General features: G+C 45.9%; 1 protein-coding gene across 4 annotated transcripts in view; it reads right to left on the bottom strand.

The window, feature by feature from the left end:
- HVCN1 (hydrogen voltage gated channel 1) overlaps positions 1-22,735 on the bottom strand; it is a 35,184-nt gene that overhangs the window by 5,832 nt on the left and 6,617 nt on the right. For 3 of the 4 annotated variants that reach the window (XM_010599876.3, XM_010599877.3, XM_023539303.2), the window contains exons 3-5: positions 21,216-21,255; positions 5,062-5,334; positions 302-406 (exon numbers count right to left, since the gene is read on the bottom strand). In XM_010599876.3, coding sequence (XP_010598178.1) covers positions 302-406; positions 5,062-5,334; positions 21,216-21,236 — 399 coding nt within the window. In that variant the 5' untranslated portion in view covers positions 21,237-21,255. Of the gene's footprint in view, positions 1-301; positions 407-5,061; positions 5,335-18,417; positions 18,546-21,215; positions 21,256-22,735 lie in introns of those variants that run through there. The other variant, XM_064272195.1, reaches the window with a different exon arrangement.

Below are 22,735 nucleotides of genomic sequence, written 5' to 3' on the forward strand. Positions count from 1 at the left end.
CACAGCCCACCAAGGGAAGGCCCGGGGGCTTTTCTGCTCTGCCATGCTTGGCGTCTTCATAACACAGCCCATTATACTTTGTTCAGGGTGTTATGATGCTTCTAGATAGGAAGTGACACACACCCACACTCAAGTGTAGGTACAGAGAAGTATCCTCAGGCCAAAGGGAGGGTGTATTTTGGCCGGTGCGTGCGTGTGTGTGTATGTGTGCACGCGTGCACGTACCTGTGTGTTATCTACCCTACTCTGCCCACCCTCAGTGTGGATAACAAAGTGAACCAAACAGTTTCCGACACACTACCCTGGCAGCGTAGTTGTTCCTGTCAGGCTGAATGATCTTCAGGTCCAGGATGAGTTCGGCAAGCACCAGGAGGGCATCCAGAACGACCAGGCAAATGATGATAACCTGTGGCCGCGGGAAGTAGAAAGAAACCATCAGGTTTAACAGGGACCCTTCTTTAAGTTATAAGTACTGGTTTGGACACATTTGGTTCAAACTACCCAGTAAAGATGCCAAAGCTGGGCGAAGGCCGCTGCCAGTAGCCCGAGTGCTCTACACGGAACCTGGAGGCCCAGCTGCCTGTCCTACAGAGAAGGCTTCCGCTGCCTTCCGGGCCTGCTTCCCTCCGGCGGGCTCTGCCTTCCCTGCCCTTGTGGAGCGTGTCTGGGCCACTCATTTACCAACCCCTTGGCCATTACTAGTCCTTTTCTATCCGTTCCCTGTTTCTCAAATAGCATCTCTCAAACCCCACTGCTAATTCCTAGATGGCAATAAATAAGTAAATAAACACTATATTTCTTGCAAGGGTATGCACAGAACAGATTCTCAATAAATAATGCAAAACATCTCAGCCTTAGCGATCTGAGTCCTGGAAGGGACCTCTGGGGACCACCTACTTCAGGCAATGTGTGATGGTGATCCCCACTGTACAGATAAAACAGCTTCTGCCCAGAGACGTGCAACACTCACCCCAGTTTGTATGTGCTCATTAGCGGGGCAAGGGCGGCTAAGCCCTGGGTTTCCTGGAGAATTGAGAAGAGCTGCTCTGGGAAGACAATCTTCCATGCAGTCTTATGCCATGTGTCTCGTGGGCTTGGCACCCTACTGGTGGTGGAGGAGGGGGTGACAGGGTAGAGTGTGAGCGGTCTCAGAAATGGTGGTTGAGTGAAGCAGAATTGATGGGGTGATGGAAGCAGACATGGTCACAGTGATGGAGTAATGGTGTTGGGGAGGGCCCTGATAGTGGCCTGGAAGTGACTGAGTTTGAGGAGACCATGGGAAGGTGACAGAGGTGGTGATGATGTTGGTGGGGCACCGATGGTGGCGTGGAGGTGACTGCATTTGGGGCAACCACAGGGAGATGGTCACGGTGGTGAAGATGGCAGCATGGGAAGGAACCCTGAAGGACACCGGGTGATCCCTCTCTTCCCTTGGACATTCGGGACCATCACTTACTTCCCCCAGGACCTTGCCTTTTACACGCTCAGATCAATAGATTCTGACCTCTGAAAATTAATCTGCCATTACCTTGACAACCTCTGCAGTTTCAGGTTTAAAAAGTTCAGGCCTATGGCAGAACAGACTATTAAACCTTTTGACCATTTCAACCTTTGGCTCTAATTGTTGCAGTAATTATTTGATGGCGTGGCTTATTGTGAAAAATGCACAGTAAACTGCTTTGTAATGAAGTTTTCACATATACCCATATTCAGTAGCTTAAAAGATCCAAGCCTCTGGCGTTTGATTTTCTACCCTTGGCTTTATTAGAGTTAAGGGGGCCTGAGCGCTCATCTGGTCTAAAACCAAGGCACAGAGATAATAGGACACAGACCCAAGGTCACTAAACTACAATACCCAGGGCCCAACCCCATTCTCCGTCAGCTAAGCCCCAAGGCCCAAGCTCTCCCATTCAGAAGGCTGTACTATTGCCAAGGGAGCCGCGTCACAAAGAACAATGCCGGGAATCCAGTGCTCCTTAGTGATTCCAACTCCTGCCCTAGCACCTCGGGCCCAACTGAGCCTCAGAATTCAGGAGACGGATCGTGGGTTAGCCTGGGGCCTTCAGGACAACTCAGTACTGAGAGCCTCTACACGAGGAGCCTCTCCAGACTTCAGTGCCTCCTGGGAAGAGTGGGATTACCCGTATTTCCTACCCCAGAGAGAAGATGGGAGCATTACCCGAGATAAGGGGGAGGGTGAAAAAAAACAAAGGTCTTCCTCAAAAGTTTCACATAGAATTAATGTATAATGCAGCTACTCTACTCCTAGGTACATACCCGAAAGACTAGAAAGTGGGATCTCAAATAGATCCTTGTACACACGTGTTCATAGCAGCACTATTCACAACGGCCACAAGGTGGAAACAACCCAAATGTCCATCAACAGGTGAATGGGTCAACAAAACGGAGTTTTATTCAGCCGTAAAGAGAAATCAAGTTCTGACACATGCTACGACAACCATGAACCTTGAAAACATCATGCTCGGTGCAAGAAGCCAGTTACAAGAGGGCAAATATGGTTTGATCTCACTTATACAACATATCCAGAATAGGCAAATATATAGAGACAGAAGTTTAATAGGGGTTACCAGTGGCAGGAAGGAGGGAGGAATCAGGCGTTATTGCTTAAGGGGTGCTGAGTTTCTGTTTGGGGTGATGAAAAGCTTTTGGGAATGGTGGTGATGGGTACACAACACAGTGAATGTAACCAATGTCACTGAATTCTACACGTTAAAATGAAAAATTTTGTGTTACATATGTTTTACCACAGTAATTATTTTATTTCTATCGTCCTCTGGCCCAATTCTACCCTATCTGTCCATATTCTCTCCCTTGGCTGTGTCATCCCTGTGCAAGAAGTAACAGCACTTGGCCATATATCCTGTGACCATGGCCACTTCATACCATCACAACAGGTGGGGGTTGCAGAAGGATGCCACCAAAACCTTCTGGTATGCTGATTCTACCTATAGAGAATCACAGCCCCTGAACCCTTCTCCCGTACTCCAATCTGGCCTCCTGCTTCCACCCTGAGCCCTTCTACAAAGCTGACTGCGCCACCCCACCACCCGCACACCCAGAACCTTCGCTGGCCACCCATACCTCAGGACGTGCCCTCACCTCTCTTGCCAAGCTCTCCCTTTGCCCCCAGGCCCTGCCGTCTCTGTTCCATGTCAGGTCCCTGCTGCTTGGAAAGCTCCTCCCCTCGCCACACTGGGCTCACTTCTGCTCCTCCCTCAGGTGCCAGGTGAAATGTCACCTCCTCTGACTCCCAATCCTAAATCAGGTCTTCTCCCACCTCCAGGATGTCTCAGAGCCTCTTCTGTAATACTTATCTCCATTCATAATCATATCTGGGTGACAGTTCCTTCCACTCAAGACCATGGGATTCATAGGGGCGAGGACCTTATCTGCCTTATGTGTGGCTATACCCCCCAGCACACAGTAGGTGCTTAATAAACAACTGACATGTGAATGAATAAACATCTCTACTTATGTGACAATAGTCAGTCTTCTCTTTTCTCAGTAGGAGGGTCCCTGGGGGTCCCAGGTCAGGGTACCAGCCCTCAGCAAGCCAAGAAGCCCTGTGGCCCGGCCAGGCAAGGAGAAGCCCCTGAGGGGGCGGCCCAGGACTCCCTCTTGCAGCTGGAAGGAAGCTGGCTCCTTCCTTCTGTTCCTGAAATTTAGGGTTTGGGATTTCTATCCCAACAACTTAATACCATGTTTCATTTCCTGTCACAGCCACAGAGGGAGTGAGCTAACATGCAGAGAGAGCTAGGCTGTTGCCTTGTTTCAGTGCTTTAAGCCACACAAGAGGGAAAAAAAGACCAAAGTAATTTTTTTTGTGTTTTACCCTAGAACAAGGTCAGCGATGGGAGAGGCAAGGGCGGCTTCTCTCTGTTTCCAAAAGGGACATTGGAACTGGGAGGAAATGGTTTACTCTGTCTTAAGAGGAAGCTGACAGTAACATCCCCAAAATGGCTCCATTCTAGAACTGGACTGACAGGAGCTTCGCCCTTCCCTAAGGTCACTGAGCCTCCCACGTTCTCCGGAGACTCACAACATGCTTCCAGACCCCTAGAGGCCCACTTCAGGGCTGAAGGCAGAGGGTGGTTCACGGAGGGCAAACTCAACCTCCATCTGCCCTTCAAACTCTGAGGATGTCAGCACAAACCCTGAACCCTGTAGAAAGTCCAGGGAGCTTTGCTATACTTTGAAGTCCCACCTCCTCTCTTACCTTTTCCCCGTAACCACACCTTGAGGCCGGCAGTGGGTTAAAGCCAGGCGGACATTTCTGGCATCACTTCACAAATGAAGAGACTGAGGACCATGGTGATGAGTCTCTGTGAGGGACGAGACCCAATGGGCCTTGTTCAACTCAGAGCCAGCACTCAATGTTTGCTGAAGGAATGAATTTTTTTTTTTTTTTCCCATCTCCAATGTTTATTCTTTATTTTTTTTCATTGTGGTGAAATACAAATAACATAACATTTACCATTTTAACCATTTTAATGTGTACAATTCAGTGGCATTAAGTGCATTCACCGTGTCGTCAACCATCACCATTATCTAGTTCCAAAACATTTTCGTCACCACAAATGGAAACTCCATACCCATTATTAGCAGTCACTCCCCCATTCTCCAGCCCCCAACAACCAATGACGTGTTTTCTGTCTTGACTGAGTTGCCTGTTAGGACATCGCACATAAATGGAATCCTATACTATGTGCTCATTTGTGACTGGCTTCTTTCACTCAGCACAAGGTTTCAAGGTTCATCCATATTGCAGCACGTTATCAGGACTTCTCTTTATGGCTAAGGAACATTTCATTGTATGTATGCAGTGCACTTTGTTCAGCCATTTGTCCACTGATGGGCCTTTAATGCACTTTCGATTATGATTCATTTCCCCTGGACACTGTGGGCTCTGTCTGCTGTGCGCCCAGTGCTGAGGGCGGCTGCTGGATATGGATGGCAGAGATGGCCCCACCCAGGCCTCATGACCCTGGCTGAGCTCTTCCCCCACACCCCCAGGGCATCTCGGTCTTCTGCCCCACCTACCTGAAACCTGTGACAGCTGAAGAGCTTCCGCAATGTGGTCCTGAAGTTTGGGAGTGGCCTGGGTGCTGGGGCAGGGCCAGCAGTTGGGTCATCAGCTCTGCTCTCCTCACCAGAGGCTGGCGTTGGCGGCTGTTCCTCCTCCTCCTCCTCCTCATTTTCCCACTTCTTGTAGTTGATGTTCCAGGCGTGGTAGTCGTCCCCAACAACCGTGAAGTGCCTCAGGAATCTGCTCATCCTCTCGGCAGGAGCCACCCTGGCCCTGCGGGTGTTTGCCTGGGGATGGAGGAGGTAGAGATTCAGGCTGGGTGGCCCTCAGAGCCTGTCTGGACCCCTCGGACCCCACGGCGCTCTGATGGGAAGACAGGCCCAGGCTGAGCCAGGCTGCAGGGGTGAAGACAGTGCCAGGGCACTCAGAGCACTGTGTGAGCTCAGAGACTGTGAGGTCACGGTGGTTTCTTGTGCTTTTATTTTTAGAATCCAGGTTCTCAGTGCCAGTGAGGCAACAGGAAACCCCAGACCCAACAGGCCTGTCCCTGTGGTCTGCTTGGCAGTAACCAATGGAATTGGTTCTGCGGCCCCGTCACAAAATACCCACCCCAGGCCCATGGGTGAATACCGGAAGAGCTGGGCCCCATGGTTCTGAGACATCACAACCTGAAAAACCGGAGGTGAGAGCTGGCTGAGAAGGGGGAGAGCTAAAAGTAAAAGTGCCCAGACTTTCACAGAAGTGCAGTGAGACCCCACTCGTACCACAGATCAGTTCTTGAAAGGTGAGCGACAAATGGACTTTTTAAAGTTCAGCCAGTGCTGTTCTAAATATACTATGGACAATCATTTAAATGGGGGAGGCTTCAAAGCAAAAAACAAAGAATCCTCCCCCTGCCCAATTTATCCTACCTGATATTAATTTTTAACAAAGTTTTTAAAATTTTTTATAAAGTTACATTATTAAAAACTGCTATAAGAATAGGTAATATGATCAGTGGAACAGGAAAAGAGAGCCCCAAATAGACCCATGTTCCCGAGGAACCTGAGATGTGATGGTGGCAGCATTACAGATCAGTGGGAAAGGCTGGAGAGACAGGACATCTGGCTTTCACCATCAACACAACAAAAAATCTGATCCCTACCTCACACTACACACAAAATAAATTTCAGAGACACTAACAATAACATATATAAATGTATAAAACAAAACTTGAAAATTCTTAGCAGAAAATACAGGGCAAGTATCTTCAAGACCTCAGGATAGGAAGAAATTACTTAAATAAGACACAAAACACAAAGGGAATTGATAGATTTGACTGCAACAAAACTCAAAGCTTTTGTATGACCAACCAACCAACCAAACCTAACAAAAACCCTACAAAGTTAAAGTACATACCACAGATTGTAAGAAAATATTTGCAACAAATTTAATAGAAAAGGATTTAGTTTCCAGAATATATAAAGAAATCTTACAAAGCAAAAAATTGGGCAATAGATATTAAAAGGCAAGTGGAACCCCAAGTGGCTATGATGCTCAATCTCACTAGTACTCAGGAAAATGCAAATTAAAGTAACCATCACACACATTTTCACTTCTCAGATGGGCAAGAATGAAAAAGTCTACACTATCAAATGGTGGTGAGAGTGTGAAGCAATGAGGTCTCTTGAACATGAAGCTAGGAAAAGCTGCTGGCACCACCACTTTGGGAAGCAATTTGGTATCACCTTGCCAAGGTGAAGCTGTACATAGTCTACTCAGTGATCTAGTGATTCCATCCCTGGATATACTCCAAGGGGAAACTCCCTCACATGTGCCCAAATCAATACCACGTTCAAGAATGTTTACTGCAACAGCTGAAACTGAAGAATATTTAAAAAACCACCTACATGTCCATTATTGGGACACAGATGAATGCAGTCTTATCTGTCCATATGATGGAATACTATATAGCTGCTAAAATGAATGGAAGTCTTTATATATCACGGATGACATCCCCATTTACCCTCTCAGCAGTACTGTACCCAGCAGATCACTTCTTTCATCTTCAAATATTTGCTTCACTTGGCTTCTGGAAGGCCACACTCTCCTGGTCTTTCTCCTACTTAAAAGATTGCTTCTTGCCAGTCTCCTTTGCTGGATCTCTTAATAGAAATGCCTTACACTGAAGCATTGGTCTTACATTAATATTCCCAGGGCTAAGGTCTCAGACCACCTCTCTTTTCCATACGAAGTCCCTCGGGAACCTCATTCACTCCAGGGCCTTAAATACCATCTCTACGATGATGACATTCAAACACAATTTCCAGTCCCAATCTCTCACCTGAACTCCAGAAATGATATCAAACTGATTGCAGAACATCACCCTTGGATATCTAATAGCTCTCCTATATTCACCATGTCCAAAGCAGAACTATTCATTCTTCACCTAAACCTTCCCCATCTCAGCTTATTGCATTTCGTTTGTCCAAGTTCCTTAGACCCAAAACTCTGGCATCATTCTTGATCTCTCTCTCTCTTACTCAACACTTGCCCGCCAGTAAATTCTGTTAGCTTTGCCTTTAAACTATGTTCCAAATGGGACCGTTTCTCCCATCTCCATTGCTGTTCCCTGGTCCAAGCCAATCATCGCTTGCCATCTCTTGCCTGGATTAATGCAGTAGCCTCCTCCCTCCATGCTCTCCTTATCCATTCAGCAACCAGAAAGACCTTTCTAAAATATAAATAAGATCATGACACACTCCTGCTTAAAACTCTCAAATGGTTTTTCAGTACACTTAGTCCCTCTTCCTGAAATTCTCTTCCCCCAGATTATCTACATGGGTCACATTCTCTCTTAGTCAGGCTTCTGTTCAAATATCACCTCTTCTAAGAGATCTTGCCTTGGTCGCATTCCATTCCCTTATCCTGCTTCATCTGTCTTTATTGCACTTATTGCTCTCAGATACTATATATGTGCTTGTTTATCTGTTTATTAGCTGTCTTCCCTATTGAACATGAGAGTGGGTCTTTTGTGCAACTGTACACCCAGCGCCTAGACCAGTGCCTTGCTCTTCACAGAGACTCAAAAACATGCCAAAATTTATTAAGTGACTAAATGGGTATAGCAATATGGACAGATTTTTAAAAATATGCTGCATGTAAAGGAAGATACAGAAGAATATGAGCCATATACTACTACTAAGTGTAACTTTAAAATACATGCAAAATATTGCTATGTATTATTTTTTAATGTGCAAAAACACAAAAAATGGGATTTCTGGATCTGGCCACAGTGAAGGAACTGGTATCAGGCTAGTCCTCCTGTCATAAACAATTATAAATGGGCAAAACAGAAAAAGTAAACTGTGATCCCTGAGAGAAGATAAACAAATGAGGTAGCCCCATAATCACCCTGGCTTTCTGCCTTGAGGTACTTTTTTGAACTGTGGAGGCAAAGACTGAAGTTCAGGGCTACAGAGGCTCCCTCCCCCAGGAATTTGCATGGCAGGGTACCACAGGGAAGGAAGCTATGCAGAGAAGGAGCTCCAAGAATTGAATGCGGGCTGAGTCCTAAATTGCACATATGCAAAGCAAGGTTCCATGAGGCAGGGCAAAAAAGACTCTTGGGGACCTGTGAGCTGAACAACAATAAGAGATTACACGGGGCTAGCCTGGGAGATGCTCGAGTTCCAAACAGCCAGAATGGAGATATCTCATTGAACACCCTGAACATTCAGCTGAAAGCCCAGAAAAGCTAGGTCTTAGAAGTAGTAGTATCCCTAAAGTAAAGGCCACCTTAGACTAACCCAACTAAGCTTAAAAATTTAAGTCTTAAAAAGATCAAGCTGATCCACAGTAAATTAACTGCTTGCTGGAACAAAACTCAATAATCTATGAGGGAAGGCAACCCAATGCACTCAGTAACATAGCACCTATAATGTCCAGCATACAACAAAAAATGAAGCAGAAACATGTGACCCATAACTAGTAGAAAAATTAGTCAACAGAAGAGACTGAAAACAGTGATTAGAAGAAAAGGACTTTAAAACAGCTATTATAAATATGTTCAAGGATTTCAATGAATTTAATTTAACGAGGGAACAAGTAGGGGATGTTAATAAAGAAGTGGAAACTATTTAAAAAAAATCTAAATAGATAGTCTACAATTAAAAATACAATACATGAAATAGAAAAAGATCATTGGATGGGCTTACCAAAGGCAATATCAAATCGTCTAATATACATGTCCTTGGCATACCAGAAAGAGATGAGAGAGAGATTAGGGCATAAAAATGATCTGAAGAAATAATGGCTGAAAAGATTTCTAAATTTGATGTACAGATAGAAACATACGGATCCAAGAAGCACAACGAACCTCAAGCAGCATAAACATACAAAGAAATGGACTAGAAGGAGACACCAAATTTATGGTAGTGGTTGCTTTAGGGAGAGGTGAGGGCTGTGGGAGTGCAAGTGGGGTACCAAAAAAAAAGTGAAACCTGTTGCTGTCAAGTTGATTTTGACTCCTAGAGACCCTGTAGGACAGAGTAGAACTGTCCCCCATGGAGTTTCCAAGAAGCAACTGGTGGAGTCAAACTACCAACCTTTTGGTTAACAGCTGTAGCACTTAACCACTACGCCACCAGGGTTTCTGAAAGTGGTATAGTGGATGTCAAAAAGTACTTGAACTCTATCTGAAAAATATCTTTTTTAACTACAAAAAGACTTGAGGAAAATATGACAAAATGTTAACAGCTATCAATTAAAGATGATGGTTACATAAGTATTTGATATCATTTTTTGCCCATTTATAGTTTCTACATTTTTTTTAAAGTGAAATAAAACTATCTTTCTCTATCAACATACCTTCGGAGTACATTCAGATTTTTTCATAACAGAGTTTCATAAACCGAGAAAAAGAGCCCAAAGAGAATATCTGGTCTTATCTCCCCACTCCTTCAGAGAAGGGGAACATTTCAGAGATGGTATTATAGATTGAATTGTGTCTCCCAAAAGAGATATGTTGAATTCCTAACCCCTGGTACCTGTGAGGAGCCCTGGTGGTGCAGTGGTTAAGAGCTCAGCTGCTAACCAAACGGTCAGCAGTTCAAATTCTCCAGCCTCTCCTTGGAAACTCTGTGGGACAGTTCTACTCTGTCCTATAGGGTTGCTATGAGTCGGAACATGGCAACGGGTGTGTTTTGTTTTGTTTTTGGTACCTGTGAACATGACCTTGTTTAGAAATGGGGTCTCTGAAGATGTTACCAGTTAACATGAGGTCATATCAGAGTAGGGTGAGTCCTCATCTCAGCTGTGTGGTATCCTTACGGCAGAGGAGAAGAGACACAGAGAGACAGACACATGAAGACGCATCTACAAGCCAAGGAATGCATGGAACTACCAGGAGCTGGAAGAGACAAGAAGGGATCTTCCCCAGAACAGAGAAAGTGTGCATGGCCCTGCCGGCACCCTCAATTCGGACTCCCAGGCTCCAGAATTGGGAAAGGATAAATTTCTGTTCTTAGAAGCCACCCACTTTGTGGCACTTTGTTAGGGCAGCCCTAGGAGACTGAGACAGGAGAGCTGGGGCTAGCTGAGGTCTCAGTCAGCAGCAAAGCACTGAGGAACAGGACTCAAGGCCCCTGGTTTCCAGGCCACCGTCCTTTCCTCTGTTCTGCCTCGTAGGTCTCTAAGCTCTAAATTTGGTCAAAGGATACCACTCCTCTTACAAGCCTTCCCTGAACCCTAACATTTTCCAGTTAAGTGCCCTGGGGAGGTCTTTGGCATTATAAAGACTGCAGGGTGTGTACGTGTTTGTGTGCACGTGTGCGCGCACATGCATGCATGCTCCAACACGCTACATTCAGGAATTCAGTGCTTCGTTATTAGGGCAGATATGGGCAACCTTAGCAAAGGCCGCCTCCCTGTTGTTCAGGTACCTGGGGAGTCCCAGACTACAAACTCTCTCAACTGTGGAGAGGCCCAAGGAAGGCTCATGACCTCCTGAGAGTACCTGCATTCTCCTGCCTTCTGATTCTTGATCCTCAATCCTGGGCCTGCCTCAGTCTCTCTTCTCTCTACCCTCACTGTCTCTGCCACCTCCCCTGTCCAACCCATCATCCTTTCTTGCCTGGGGAAATGGCAACAGCCTCCTCACCTATCTCTCTGCTTGCATTTGGGTCCTTCCAGTGCCTTCTCTACCCAGCAGCCTGAGTGGACTTGATGAACCTTCACCCCAGATCATGTCACCTGTCCCTACTTAAATTCTGCAATGGCTCCTTTTTAGTCTTTGGATAAAAATCCAAGACCCTTCACATGAATAATGCAGCCCTGTGGGGTTTGGCCTCGCCCCCTCCCCCAGCCTGCTCACCATACCCCAGCCACACAGGCTGCCTCTTCGTTTCAGTATTCCCAACTTTCTCGGGCTTAGGGCCCTCACCTGGGCTGCTCTGTAGGCCTGGAAGGCTCTTCTTGCCACTTTGAACTTGGCTCACACTTACTCAGGCTTGAAGCCTCGGCTTAAGTTCCACTTCCTCAGAGAGGCCCTCCCTGACCCCTCAAATCTAAATTAGACTCCCCCAATTATGATCTAGCCTCATATTTTCTACTTTTCCTTCGAGAGCCCTTATCACAGTTTTTAATTAGGAACACTTTTTGTGTGACTGTTTATTACTTGTCTCTTCAGTAACATATAAACTCTAACAGCAGAAACACCTAGTGGGTCAGGACACTGGTGCTCCATCTCCTATGCCGGGCTGTGGCCTCTCCTGTGACCACCCACCTTGGGTTCCTGGCACTCATCAAGGGCCAGCCCTGTGGGTGTACTCAAGCCCCCTGGGTGGCTACCGGCCATAATTTTCCCCTGAAACACCTCACCCAGCAGGTGCGGGCCTCCCATGCTGTTTCTCAACATGGTGGGACCCTCGGGGTGCTTTGCAAAAACCACATTTATACTTCACAGGAGAGGAAAATTTTCTTTCTGAAACTTTTCGCACAGTAAAGAAGCCACTTTCAGTCATTTGGGATGAAAATATTTACAGAACCTAGCAGAGCAGAAAACAACTCTGGTTTTAAGTCAAGAGCCTGTCATGCCAGTAGCAGAGAAGTTCTAGAAAAGAGCAAAGCTATGGTTGATCAAAAAAATGCTTGGGCCAACTTTACCACACATCCTGGACGAGTTCCCCCACACTCCCCAGGTGATGGAAGGACTGACTCAGTGAGCTCCCCACGCAAAGCACTGAGTTCAGCGCTGCCTTAGGGAAGGCTGTGCACCAGCACCGCCATTATGACTCCTTCACAGCAAGCACTCTCCCCTCCACTCCAACAACTTCATGGAGTCTGTGGAGACTTCACTTCTATGGTTATCTGCCTGCTGCTTGCCTCCACCCAGACTTTTCAGTTACATGAACTGATGAATTCCCTTGATGCACAAGCTAGACTAAGTTTGTTTCTGTCCCTTGCAACCCCAAGATTCTACACCAATAGAGTCACTGACAATGGGCCCCTCCTTATTTCCATCTCCCCAGCATCAGCCCTTGCCATTCCCACTACATCACTCACACAGCGCCCCATGACGGCACTGTTATGGGTTGGATTGTGTCCCCCCCACCCATAAAAGATATGAGGAAGTCCTAACTCCTGTACCTGAGACCTGTTTGCAGATGGGGGCTCTGAAGATGCTATCAGTTAGGTTAACACAAAGTCATTCTAGATAGGGAGAGTTCTTGTTCTATATAACTGGTGATCTTATAAAAAAGAAGATACACAGAGAGAGAGAGGAAGAACGTGACACTGAAGCTGCAAGCTAAGGAACACCTGGTGCTACCAAAAGCTAGGAGAACTTTGGAGAGTGAAGTCTGGCGTCTTAAACGCTAGCAGGTGACCATCTAAGACGCATCAATTGGTCTCAACACACCTGGAGTGAGGAAGAATGAAGAACACCAAAGATACAAGGTAATTAAGAGCCTAAGACACAGAAAGGACCACAGAAACCAGACACTACATCAGCCTGAGACCAGAAGAACTAGATGGTGCCCGGCCACAACTGATGACTGCCCTGACAGGGAACACAATGGAGAACCCCTGAGGGAGCAGGAGAGCAGTGGGTGCAGACCCCAAATTCTAGTAAAAAGATCAGACTTAATGGTCTGACTGGAACTAGAAGGACCCCGGAGGTCATGGTCCCCAGACCTTCTGTTAGCCCAAGACAGGAACCATTCCCAAAGCCCACTCTTCAGACAGAGACTGGATTGGAACATGTGATGGAAAATGATACTGGTGAAGAATGAGCTTCTTGGATCAAGTAGGCACATGAGCTATGTTGGCATCTCCTGTCTGGAGGGGAGATGAGAGGGCAGAGGGGGCCAGAAGCTGCCCAAATGGACACGAGGAGAGAGAATAGAGGGAAGGAGTGTGCTGTCTCATTAGGGGGAGAGCAATTAGGAGTGTATAGCAAGGTGTATATAAATTTTTTTATGAGAGACTGACTTGATCTGTAAACTTTCACTTAAAGCACAATAAAAATTAATTAAAAAAAAAAAAAGCTAGGAGAGAGGATCGATGCAGCTGGCCCCCTGATCTTGGACTCCCAACCACCAGAACTGTCAGACCATAAATTTGTGTTGTTTCAAGTCATCTAATTTGGGGCACTTTGTTATGGCAATCACAGGAAACGACTACGCCCACCTTTCTTTGTCGAAGCCCCTGACTGGTTTCAGCCTCCTGACTGGGCTGCATCATCTGATGCTGTGGACTCCGTTCTGCCTGACAAGCTCTCCTCCAGGCTTTTCTTCTACTCTCTCGCTGCCATGTCCCCATCCCCATGCTGGAAGTCCTTGAGGCCCCAGCCCTGACCTTATCCTTGTGCTGGGTGAATTTCTCCCTTCATTAGCCTCAGTGCACCTGTGTTCTCAGTGCTGTTCATGCTCCAATCAAAATCTCCAGCCTGATGTCTGATATCCTGCCAGAAGATTAGTTTATTCCAACCCAAGATGACTAAACTGAACTCGTTTATTATCTTTCCCCCAAATCCACTCCTCCTTCCATGCTCCTGCAAGGAAGGGTACCATATCTACCCTATTGCCTAAATCAGGAGCCAAAATATCACCCTTGACTTTTCCCTCTCCCTCAAGTCCCATCAATTCCTAGACGAGTCCCAACTTCCTAAACGTTGCTCCCACTCCATCTTCTCTTCTCCACCACCTCTTGCCTGGATGTCTTGCAACGGCCTCCTTGCTCGGCATACCGCCCCCACTCTGCCCTCCCTCCAGCCCTTTCACCACACAGTGGCATCCAGAGTCATTTTTCTCCAGTGCAAATCTGGCTATACCCCTGCTCTCTGGACCCCCAATCTTAAAGGCCTTCAGGGCCTCCCATTCCCACCACTGCTTTCAGGATAAATTCAAAACCCTCTTGGTTTCCTCAGGCCCGTCTCTTCTCCAGCCTCATTTCTTCCTAGTCCCCCAGCCTCCTCAGCACCCCAGCCATACCCAACTTGCTGTTCTAGAATGTACCCTGTTCTCCCTTGCTTCCGGGACTTCTCACAGCCTGTTTCCAGTGTCTAGAATACCTTCCTCTGTCTCAACCTATTTATCTTTCAGGTCTTAAGCCGAGGATCCTTCCTCTATTTCCTCATTATGCCACTTACTATCAAACGCTGTGACACCTCAGTATAGTCAATTCTCATTATCTGTGGTAGTTACGTTCTATAAAATCACCATGAACAATGAACTGGCAAATACCTTATGTTCTATAAAACCGCCATGAACAATGAACTGGCAAATACCTTATGTTCTATAAAATCACCATGAACAATGAACTGGCAAATACCGAATCACTGCTCCTAGGAGAAATACAGGGTTACGTTCCTGCAAGCCTCTGGTCACAATATTTTTTTTCACCAATCAATACATAATCTTGTTTCACATGTGTTTCTATTTAAAGACACCATATTTAACACACATTGTGGATTCATTAACATTGAATTCAAAGGCCAACAGCATTAAATTGCATGCCTGAACGAAGCTTATCTAAGACACGTATCTTCTCTATAAGGCACGTCACAGCCTTCTTGCGTGTAGGTACACAAGACAGCGCTTCGGCACTATAGTTGGGGTCCATTTTAAAAAGAGAAATCAACAAAAAGCACAAAAATGCGAACAATGTGGCATTAAACAGAGCATGAAAAGGATGCTTGTTTACACTATGAGAGCTGAGACAGGAAGGCTGAGTGTCGCTTTGTTCCACCTCAGCTGGGAATGTGCACATCAGGCAACTCAAATTTTTTGTCACTCTCAGCACGTCCATGAAAGCACCATGAGTGTTGATTTTCGGGTTACAAATAAATTCTAGCAAGTAAGTGAATCTGCAAATATGGAATCTGTGAATAATGAGGTTCAACTCTACTTGTCTGCCTTCTGCAGTAGACCGTGATCTCGGTGAGGGCTCAAACGCTTCCTTCTTCAGTTCATGGGAGGGGCTCAACAAATAATAAACGGATTCACAACGACAAAATTACAGGAACCACCCCTCAAAGGTGAGGGTGTCGCTCATTTCCCTTTACACATGAAGGGTATTTTACCAGAATTACTACGGGGGAAGGAGGGGTGGGAATGAGAAAAACAACCCTAGAAGTGAAGAAGAAAAAAATGTTCTCTTGAGCACTTATTTTTACAGGCCTTCTGAAGCCACACTGTCTGTAGGAGGGGGGAAGTCCCTCTTACATGGCCATTCAACAATCACAAAGGTACTTTTTAAGAAATTCAGCTAACTTCCAATTCCCAGGGCTTGAAGATCTTTGGGTTGCCATTTCTCCATTCCCTCCTTCCTAGGGCCAATTTTGAGGAACTGATTTGCTTATTAGCTACCACCCGCCTCACCCTCAAACTCAAGCAAAACCCAACAGCAGCGACACCTATTATTAATGATTGTTTCTCACATGCCAGGCACTCTGCTAAGTTCCCTCCATGTACTATTTCACTTTAACTCCTAACGCATCCATCAATTTGGGTCTTGATCAGGGAGGTGACTGGTCTAAAGTCACACATGGCTGGAACATAGCAGAACCAGGGTCTGCCCTTGGGCTGTATGACTTGGGCACCTGTGTTCTTGAACACATGGACCCGAGAAAGCCAGGCAGCCGGCAACTAGAGAAGAGCCTGCTACAAGGACGCATGCACGTGCCAGTCTGGGATGGGCAGCCCTGGGGCTGCAAACTCCCTCTCCCTCTATCTTCGAGGGACACGCTCTGAAGGCAGCCACCTTCAGAGGTCACAGAACCACTTGGTCGAAGTCTGTTTCTGTGGCCAATCCCAGCAGCAGCTGCTCCTTTTTGTTTATACCTTACAGGCCACCTCCAACCCCTCTTGCTCTTGCTTGATGTTTGCAACAATCCTAAGAAGTCAGCAGGGCAGGGAGGAGCATTGTCTACATTTTATAGGAGGGGAAACTGAGGCACAGAGAGAGGGAAAACACTTACTGAAGTCAGACCATTTCACCGATCAATAGGAGGTGACAGAGGTGCAGGGAAGTAGGCTCTCTCATATACCCCCTGGTGGATGTTTAAGTCGATGTACCCTTTTTTGGGGGATAATTAGGCAGTTTTGTTCATCTTTTCAAAAAATATTTGAGTCTCTCCAACGTGCCAGTCATGGAGTAGAGGAAATCAACCATTTTCTATGAAAATTTTAAGTGTTCCCATCCTTTGACCTGACCAGGAGTCGGCACGTGTGCACACGGATGCTCACTGCTGTCCTGAGACAACTGTCGACAATTGGATCAAAGTCATCACTCAACACGGCATAGTCTTCTTCCACACGGCAGAAAACTATGCAACTGCTGAGAACGTGACACGCCTGCTCACCTACAGGTATGGATGTAAAAAAGAAGGCCCTGATCTATGGTCAAGCGAAAACTGGCAAGTTACAGACTGGAATGTATCTTATAAAACCAACAACCCAAACCAAATGAGTTATAATCGACTCAATGGCAATGGGTTTTAACAGGGAGGAGTTTGAGATTGGGTTAGGGGGTGAAAAGAAACTTCCATTTTTTATTCTATTAGATTTAACCATAAAAATTGTCATTTTGTGGTGAATTGAGTGGTGAATGAAATATTTGGGGGGAGGGGGAGGGAGAGCACATTAAGATACTAGAAAGAGAGACTCAAATCTTGAACCTGGGGTTGGTCTTGGGGATCCCTGACACACTCTCTTAAAGCTCTTCTTTGGCTTCCCACTACTCTTAAAAAATAGAGGCCAAAGCGCCTCTGCCTGCCTACCTGACCTCATCTCTCACCTCTTTCCACTCTGGCCACGCTGCCTCCACTCAGCCTTTTCTCTGCTGCAGGTTCCTCCCACCACAGGACCTTTGCACATGTGGTTTCCTTTGCCTGGAATACCCCTCCCCCTTTCAGTTCGTCATTTATCTTCTTTGCCTCCTTCAGGTCTCCCTCAAGCATTCTTGCTCAGGGAAACCTTCCTGAGCCCCAGCCACAAGGCACCTCCCCCATTCCTCTGGATGAAGGAACCCCTTGAGCAAATAAATCTCTCCTCTGGAAGAGGTGGGGCAGAGTGCTTGCCTCTGTGAGGTGAGGGGAAGGTAGGCAACAAGATTACCTACCCCAGCACCTCTCTTCCCCCACCCCCTAGGGAATCTGTGTTCTGAGGAATGCCTATTTTTAAAATCAAGGAAGTCTTTAAATAAGTGTAGCAGCTTTTCCTTCTCTAGGGTGGGGAGGAAGTTTGAGGTTCACAAAAGCAACCACCGCAACGGCAGACCAGCTCAGGTGGGAGGGGGTGCTCATGAGCCGAGGAGCTTGATGGGGACTGGCAACTTAGCCTGGTGGTCAGGGAATCCCCTAAAGCTGGGCTCTCCACTTGTCTCTCCCTTTCCTGTGGGGTCAGGACACCTCCTGACTTGATAGACAAGTTGCAACCTGGCAAGATTATTGTGAGGTTGGGTGCCCATGATGAAGGATATAATATTTATGTTAGCCAAAATCATAATAACAGTATCTATCTACGGGGCACGTGCTATTTCCTGAGCTCTATGCAAAGCCCGTTATAACACACGGCCCCCAAGAACCTCACAGCAACCTCATGAGGTGCAGAACGAACTGTCTCCATTTACAGATGAGAAAAACCAGGTACAGAGAAGCCACGCAACTTGCCCAAGATCACATAGCCAATGAGAGACAGAGCCGGGCTTCCAGCCCAGGCTGCTGGCCCAGAACCAGCTCCTCCCATACTACCTTCTCGACCTCTCTGGAATAGTGCCCGGCCCAATGCCCAGCTCACAGCTAAGCAAATCCAGGGCTGGGCAGAGGGTACGGGGCAATACGGGTAGTCCCCAACTTATGACGTATTCAATTTACAATGAATTGCACTTACGATTATCCTTTTTTTGGTACATCTTATCATTAGGAAGATGTACTATATACAGTGTTGTACTGCACAATTTGCTGATGTTATCATTCTCAGGTGTTCACTCACAGATGTTCCATGTTATAATTCATAAAGACCTTGATAATAAAAAGCAATAAGAAAAACTAAAAAAAAAATAATATACACAACTTATGTCCGAAGCGACTTATAACGGAGTCGTCAGAATGGAACCCGGCCGTAAGTTGGGGACTACCTGTATTTCTCAGTAAGAAATAACAATTTACGTCTGCCTCTTAGCCAACACTTAGATATATGCATTCTATAACTGACACTAAAGTTACCATGTGCTGTATGCTCTTACATTTTCCATCTTATTCTATTTAATTTTTTAATTTCTAAAAAGGCTGATTGCAAGCCATGAAATGGAGTTCATGACCTCCCCAATAGGTCAAGACCTCTAGTCTGAAAGAGGTGTGAGGTGCTCATGCCTTGCCTACTTCCCTGGGGGAGGGGACAATGACAACTGTCAGAGACATGACATCGTGTCTGTCACATCTGTCATGTTGACTGGGATGCCTAAGTCCTGGTGCGATCTACTTTATGAAAGCATAAAAATGAAATATCAGTTGTCCAGGTAGAAATTAAGACCCGTCACTAGCATGACTACATCAACTGTGCCACCCTCCCCTGCCCCATGTGTTAGTTATGCTTCACCCATGCAAAGGTGGAAATAAAGAGTTAAGCGCACCCCCTACCCTGCCTCACTGGGCTGTGGTCTGCAGAAGGAGGCCCTGTCCAGTCTGACTAATGGCTCTTGGCCCTGGCTACACACTGGAATCACCTGGAAGCTTTAAGCATACAGATGCCTAGGTCCCACACCCAGAGACTCTGACTGAATTGGTCTGGTGTAGCCTGGGCATTGGAACTGCTTCGTTTCAGTTCTGTAAATGAACCATGGCTTTCACTCGGGGCCTCCAGATACCTCCTGGGAAAAAAGTCAAAGAGCTCCATCAGTATCTAAGCATACCCCTGGCTCCCAAGTCCCCAAATGTGGCTGGTAAAATGGAGTCAACTGAGGCGGGGGAGAAGGGCAGCTGATGGGCTAAAAAGCCAGTTTGTCCTCATGGCAGAGCCAATGCCAACACACCTGTTTTAAGGGTTTGCTGAGGCCGGACACCCTGCTAAGTGCTTCCCAGGCATGATCTTGGTTAATGTTCACCCCAACTCCATGAGGTAGTGTTACTGTGCCCATTTTACATTACAGGAGAGGAAAACAAAGGCTCAGAAAAGTACATATTCATTATTCACGGATTCTAGATTTGCAAATGTGCCCGCTCTCTATGCCAGTGCCTGGCACACGGCTGGTGTTTGAGAAGCATTTGTGTGATGAGCAAATGAACGTGGGAAGGAGTTCCTGAGCCTGCACTGTCCAAGTTCTCCCAGAGTGCCTTGCTGTCCCCTGCTCCCAGCTCCCCTTCTACACACACTGGACTCTGCCTTGGGCTCCTCCCCCAGGAGATCTATCCCAACTCTGAAATGGATCACATCTGAAAAGTGCACAGGCCTGACCAGAGTCATTCAGGACACGGGGGCCAGCTGGAATGCGTCTGAACTTCTCGCCAGCTGGGGGTCCTTGGGCAAGTTGCAAAGCCTCACTGTGTCTCAGTTTGCCTATCTGTAAATTCATAGGATTGCTGTGAGGGTTAAAAAAACAATACAGAGACAACCCTGAGCACGTGCCTGGCACACAGCAAATCCTCAACGGATGTTAGTTGTTGTTGTTATTGTTGTTATTACTACGACAACCATACTACGAGTCCCTGGGTGGCACAAACAGATAAGCCCTCCAGTACTAACCGAAAGCTTGGTACTTCGAACCCACAGAGAAACCATTTTCCCCACACTTCAACATTTCTGAAATCAGAATAATTGATGGCATCCTACAAGTGCCATTGGCCACTCTCCCGCCCCCCATCTCTGAAGTCAGAATGACCCTCAGGATTACAGGAATCGTCAATTTAACGAGATACAAGATCATCGTCATCATTCCACAGCCCTCTCTGGGCTATTGACTCTCATGTTTGTTTCTCAGACTCTACCCCCTCACCCTTGCTGCTACTCTGAGCGTCTAGCACTGCCCTAGACACTTCCACCCAGCCAGAATTCTGGAAACTCTAAGCTGAAAGGGAAGTCAACACCTCCTTTCCACCTTGAATGCACAACTTCACAACTGGTATCCCCCAAGCCCAACAAAGCTACACCCTGGATACCAACGACACAGTTTATTAGGCAAAGTGCTCCCTTTGGAGTCAGGCCAGAGTTGGATTCTTGCCTCTGCAACTTCCAAGCTGTATGATTTTGGACAAGAGGCTCTACTTCTCTGCGCCCAAGTTTCTTCATCTCTAGAGTGGGTGGCTAGGAAAAGCCCCTTATAGGCCCAGTGTTTGCCTAGTGCTCTGCGAGCATTGTCTTATCAAACCCTTCCAACAATCCTTCCAGGGAAGGAGTGTAAATCACCTTCCCTCCATTTTCCAGATAAGGAAACTGAGGCTCAGGGAGGCAAAGGGCCCATTGTAAGGACACACGTTAGCTGGGATATGATGGTCTGATTTCAGACTACCAGGCTATCTCAAGGTTTTGTGAGGCCCTTCGATAGTTTTTCACCTTTGAGACTCTAAATACTTGGAGATGATGGAAACGCCCTGAAACGCTTGGTTCCCTCTAGCCTGTTTGAAAACACTGAACGGAATTATCTCAAGGCTGAGAGGTCCTTCAACACTGCTAGCCCCCTAGAATCAACTTACCTTTTCATTCCAGGTGGCCATTTTTCTGTCACCACTGGGTCTGCAAAAGAAGAACATGTTGGTCCAGGTCTGTCATCGTTCTGTCACTTGCCTTAGTAATGTGGCGTTGCAATATTTTCTTACAAATCATTTTTAACTTTCATAAGTTAACAATGTCTGAAAAGAGTATAAGGCTCAAAGTATATGTTGAAGGCCATATATCCTGGGTATACTCACAAAAGAACTGAAAATAGGTGTTAAAACAGGTAAGCGGACACACGTGTTCACAGCAGCACAATTTACAAAAGCCAAAAGGTAAAAACAACACAAACGTCCATCAACGAATGAATACCCAAAATATGGTCAATTCATACAATGGAATCTTACTCAGCCATACAGAGCAATGAAGCCCTGACGCATGCTACAACATGGATGAAGCTCGAAAATATCATGCTGAGTAAATAAGCCAGACACAAAGCTCATACACTGTATGATTCCATTTATATGTTAGATCTGGAAAAGGCAAATCCAATCGGAAAGTAGATTAGTCGTTGCCAAGGGCTACGGGGGAGAGGGATGGGAAATCACTGTTTAGGGTGTGCGGGATCTCCTTTGGGAGGGACGAAACGTTCCGTCGCTAGACAGAGATGGTAGTTGCACAGTACTGCGAACATGCTAAGTGCCACTCTAAAATGATTAATTTTATGTTATGTAAATTTCATCTAAATTTTTAAAAAATAGGTCGTAGGATATTGGGATTATTCTAAACAGCAGCAAAGACTCTAAACGCCCACCAATGGGAATGTGGTTAAATCAATTAAGCTCATCTGAACAGTGATGGCTCTAGTACTGCTAAAAGGCCGATATTCAATTTTCATATGTGAATGTGGAACGATGTCAACAATAAAGTAGGCTGAAAAAATCATGTTACAATATAATGTGTATAGCATAAGCCTATCTATGTCAAAAAAAAAAAGTACATATGAAAGCTTTTAGAGCTAATAGATAAACTTAGCAAAATTGCAGGGTACAAGGTCAACAAACAAAAATCAGTTGGGTTTCTATACGCCAGCAATGAGAAATCTGAAAGGGAAATTAGGGAAACAATTCCATTTACAACAGCATCTAAGAGAATAAAATGAAATAAAATATTTATTATTTTATTTTTTTTATTTTAGGAATAAATCTAATCAGAGATGTGGAGGATTTATGCAATGAAAACTATAAAACACTGCTGAGAGAGGTTAAAAAAGACTTAAATAAATGGAAAGACGTTCCATGTTCTTGGATTGGAAGACTTAATATATTTTGTTAAGATGTTAATACTACCCAAAGTGATCTATAGATTCAATGTAATCCCAATCAAAATTCCAACAGCCTTCTTTACAGAAATAGAAAAACAAATCCTCAACTTTATATGGAAACGCAAGAGGCCCTGAACAGCTAAAACGATGCTAAAAAAGAAGAACAAAGGAGGATGCACACTTCCAGATTTTAAAACATATTATAGAGCTACAGTAATCAAAACAGCCTGGTACTGG

Source organism: Loxodonta africana, chromosome 19 (genome assembly GCF_030014295.1).
Source record: "Loxodonta africana isolate mLoxAfr1 chromosome 19, mLoxAfr1.hap2, whole genome shotgun sequence".
Taxonomy (NCBI): Eukaryota; Metazoa; Chordata; class Mammalia; order Proboscidea; family Elephantidae; genus Loxodonta; species Loxodonta africana.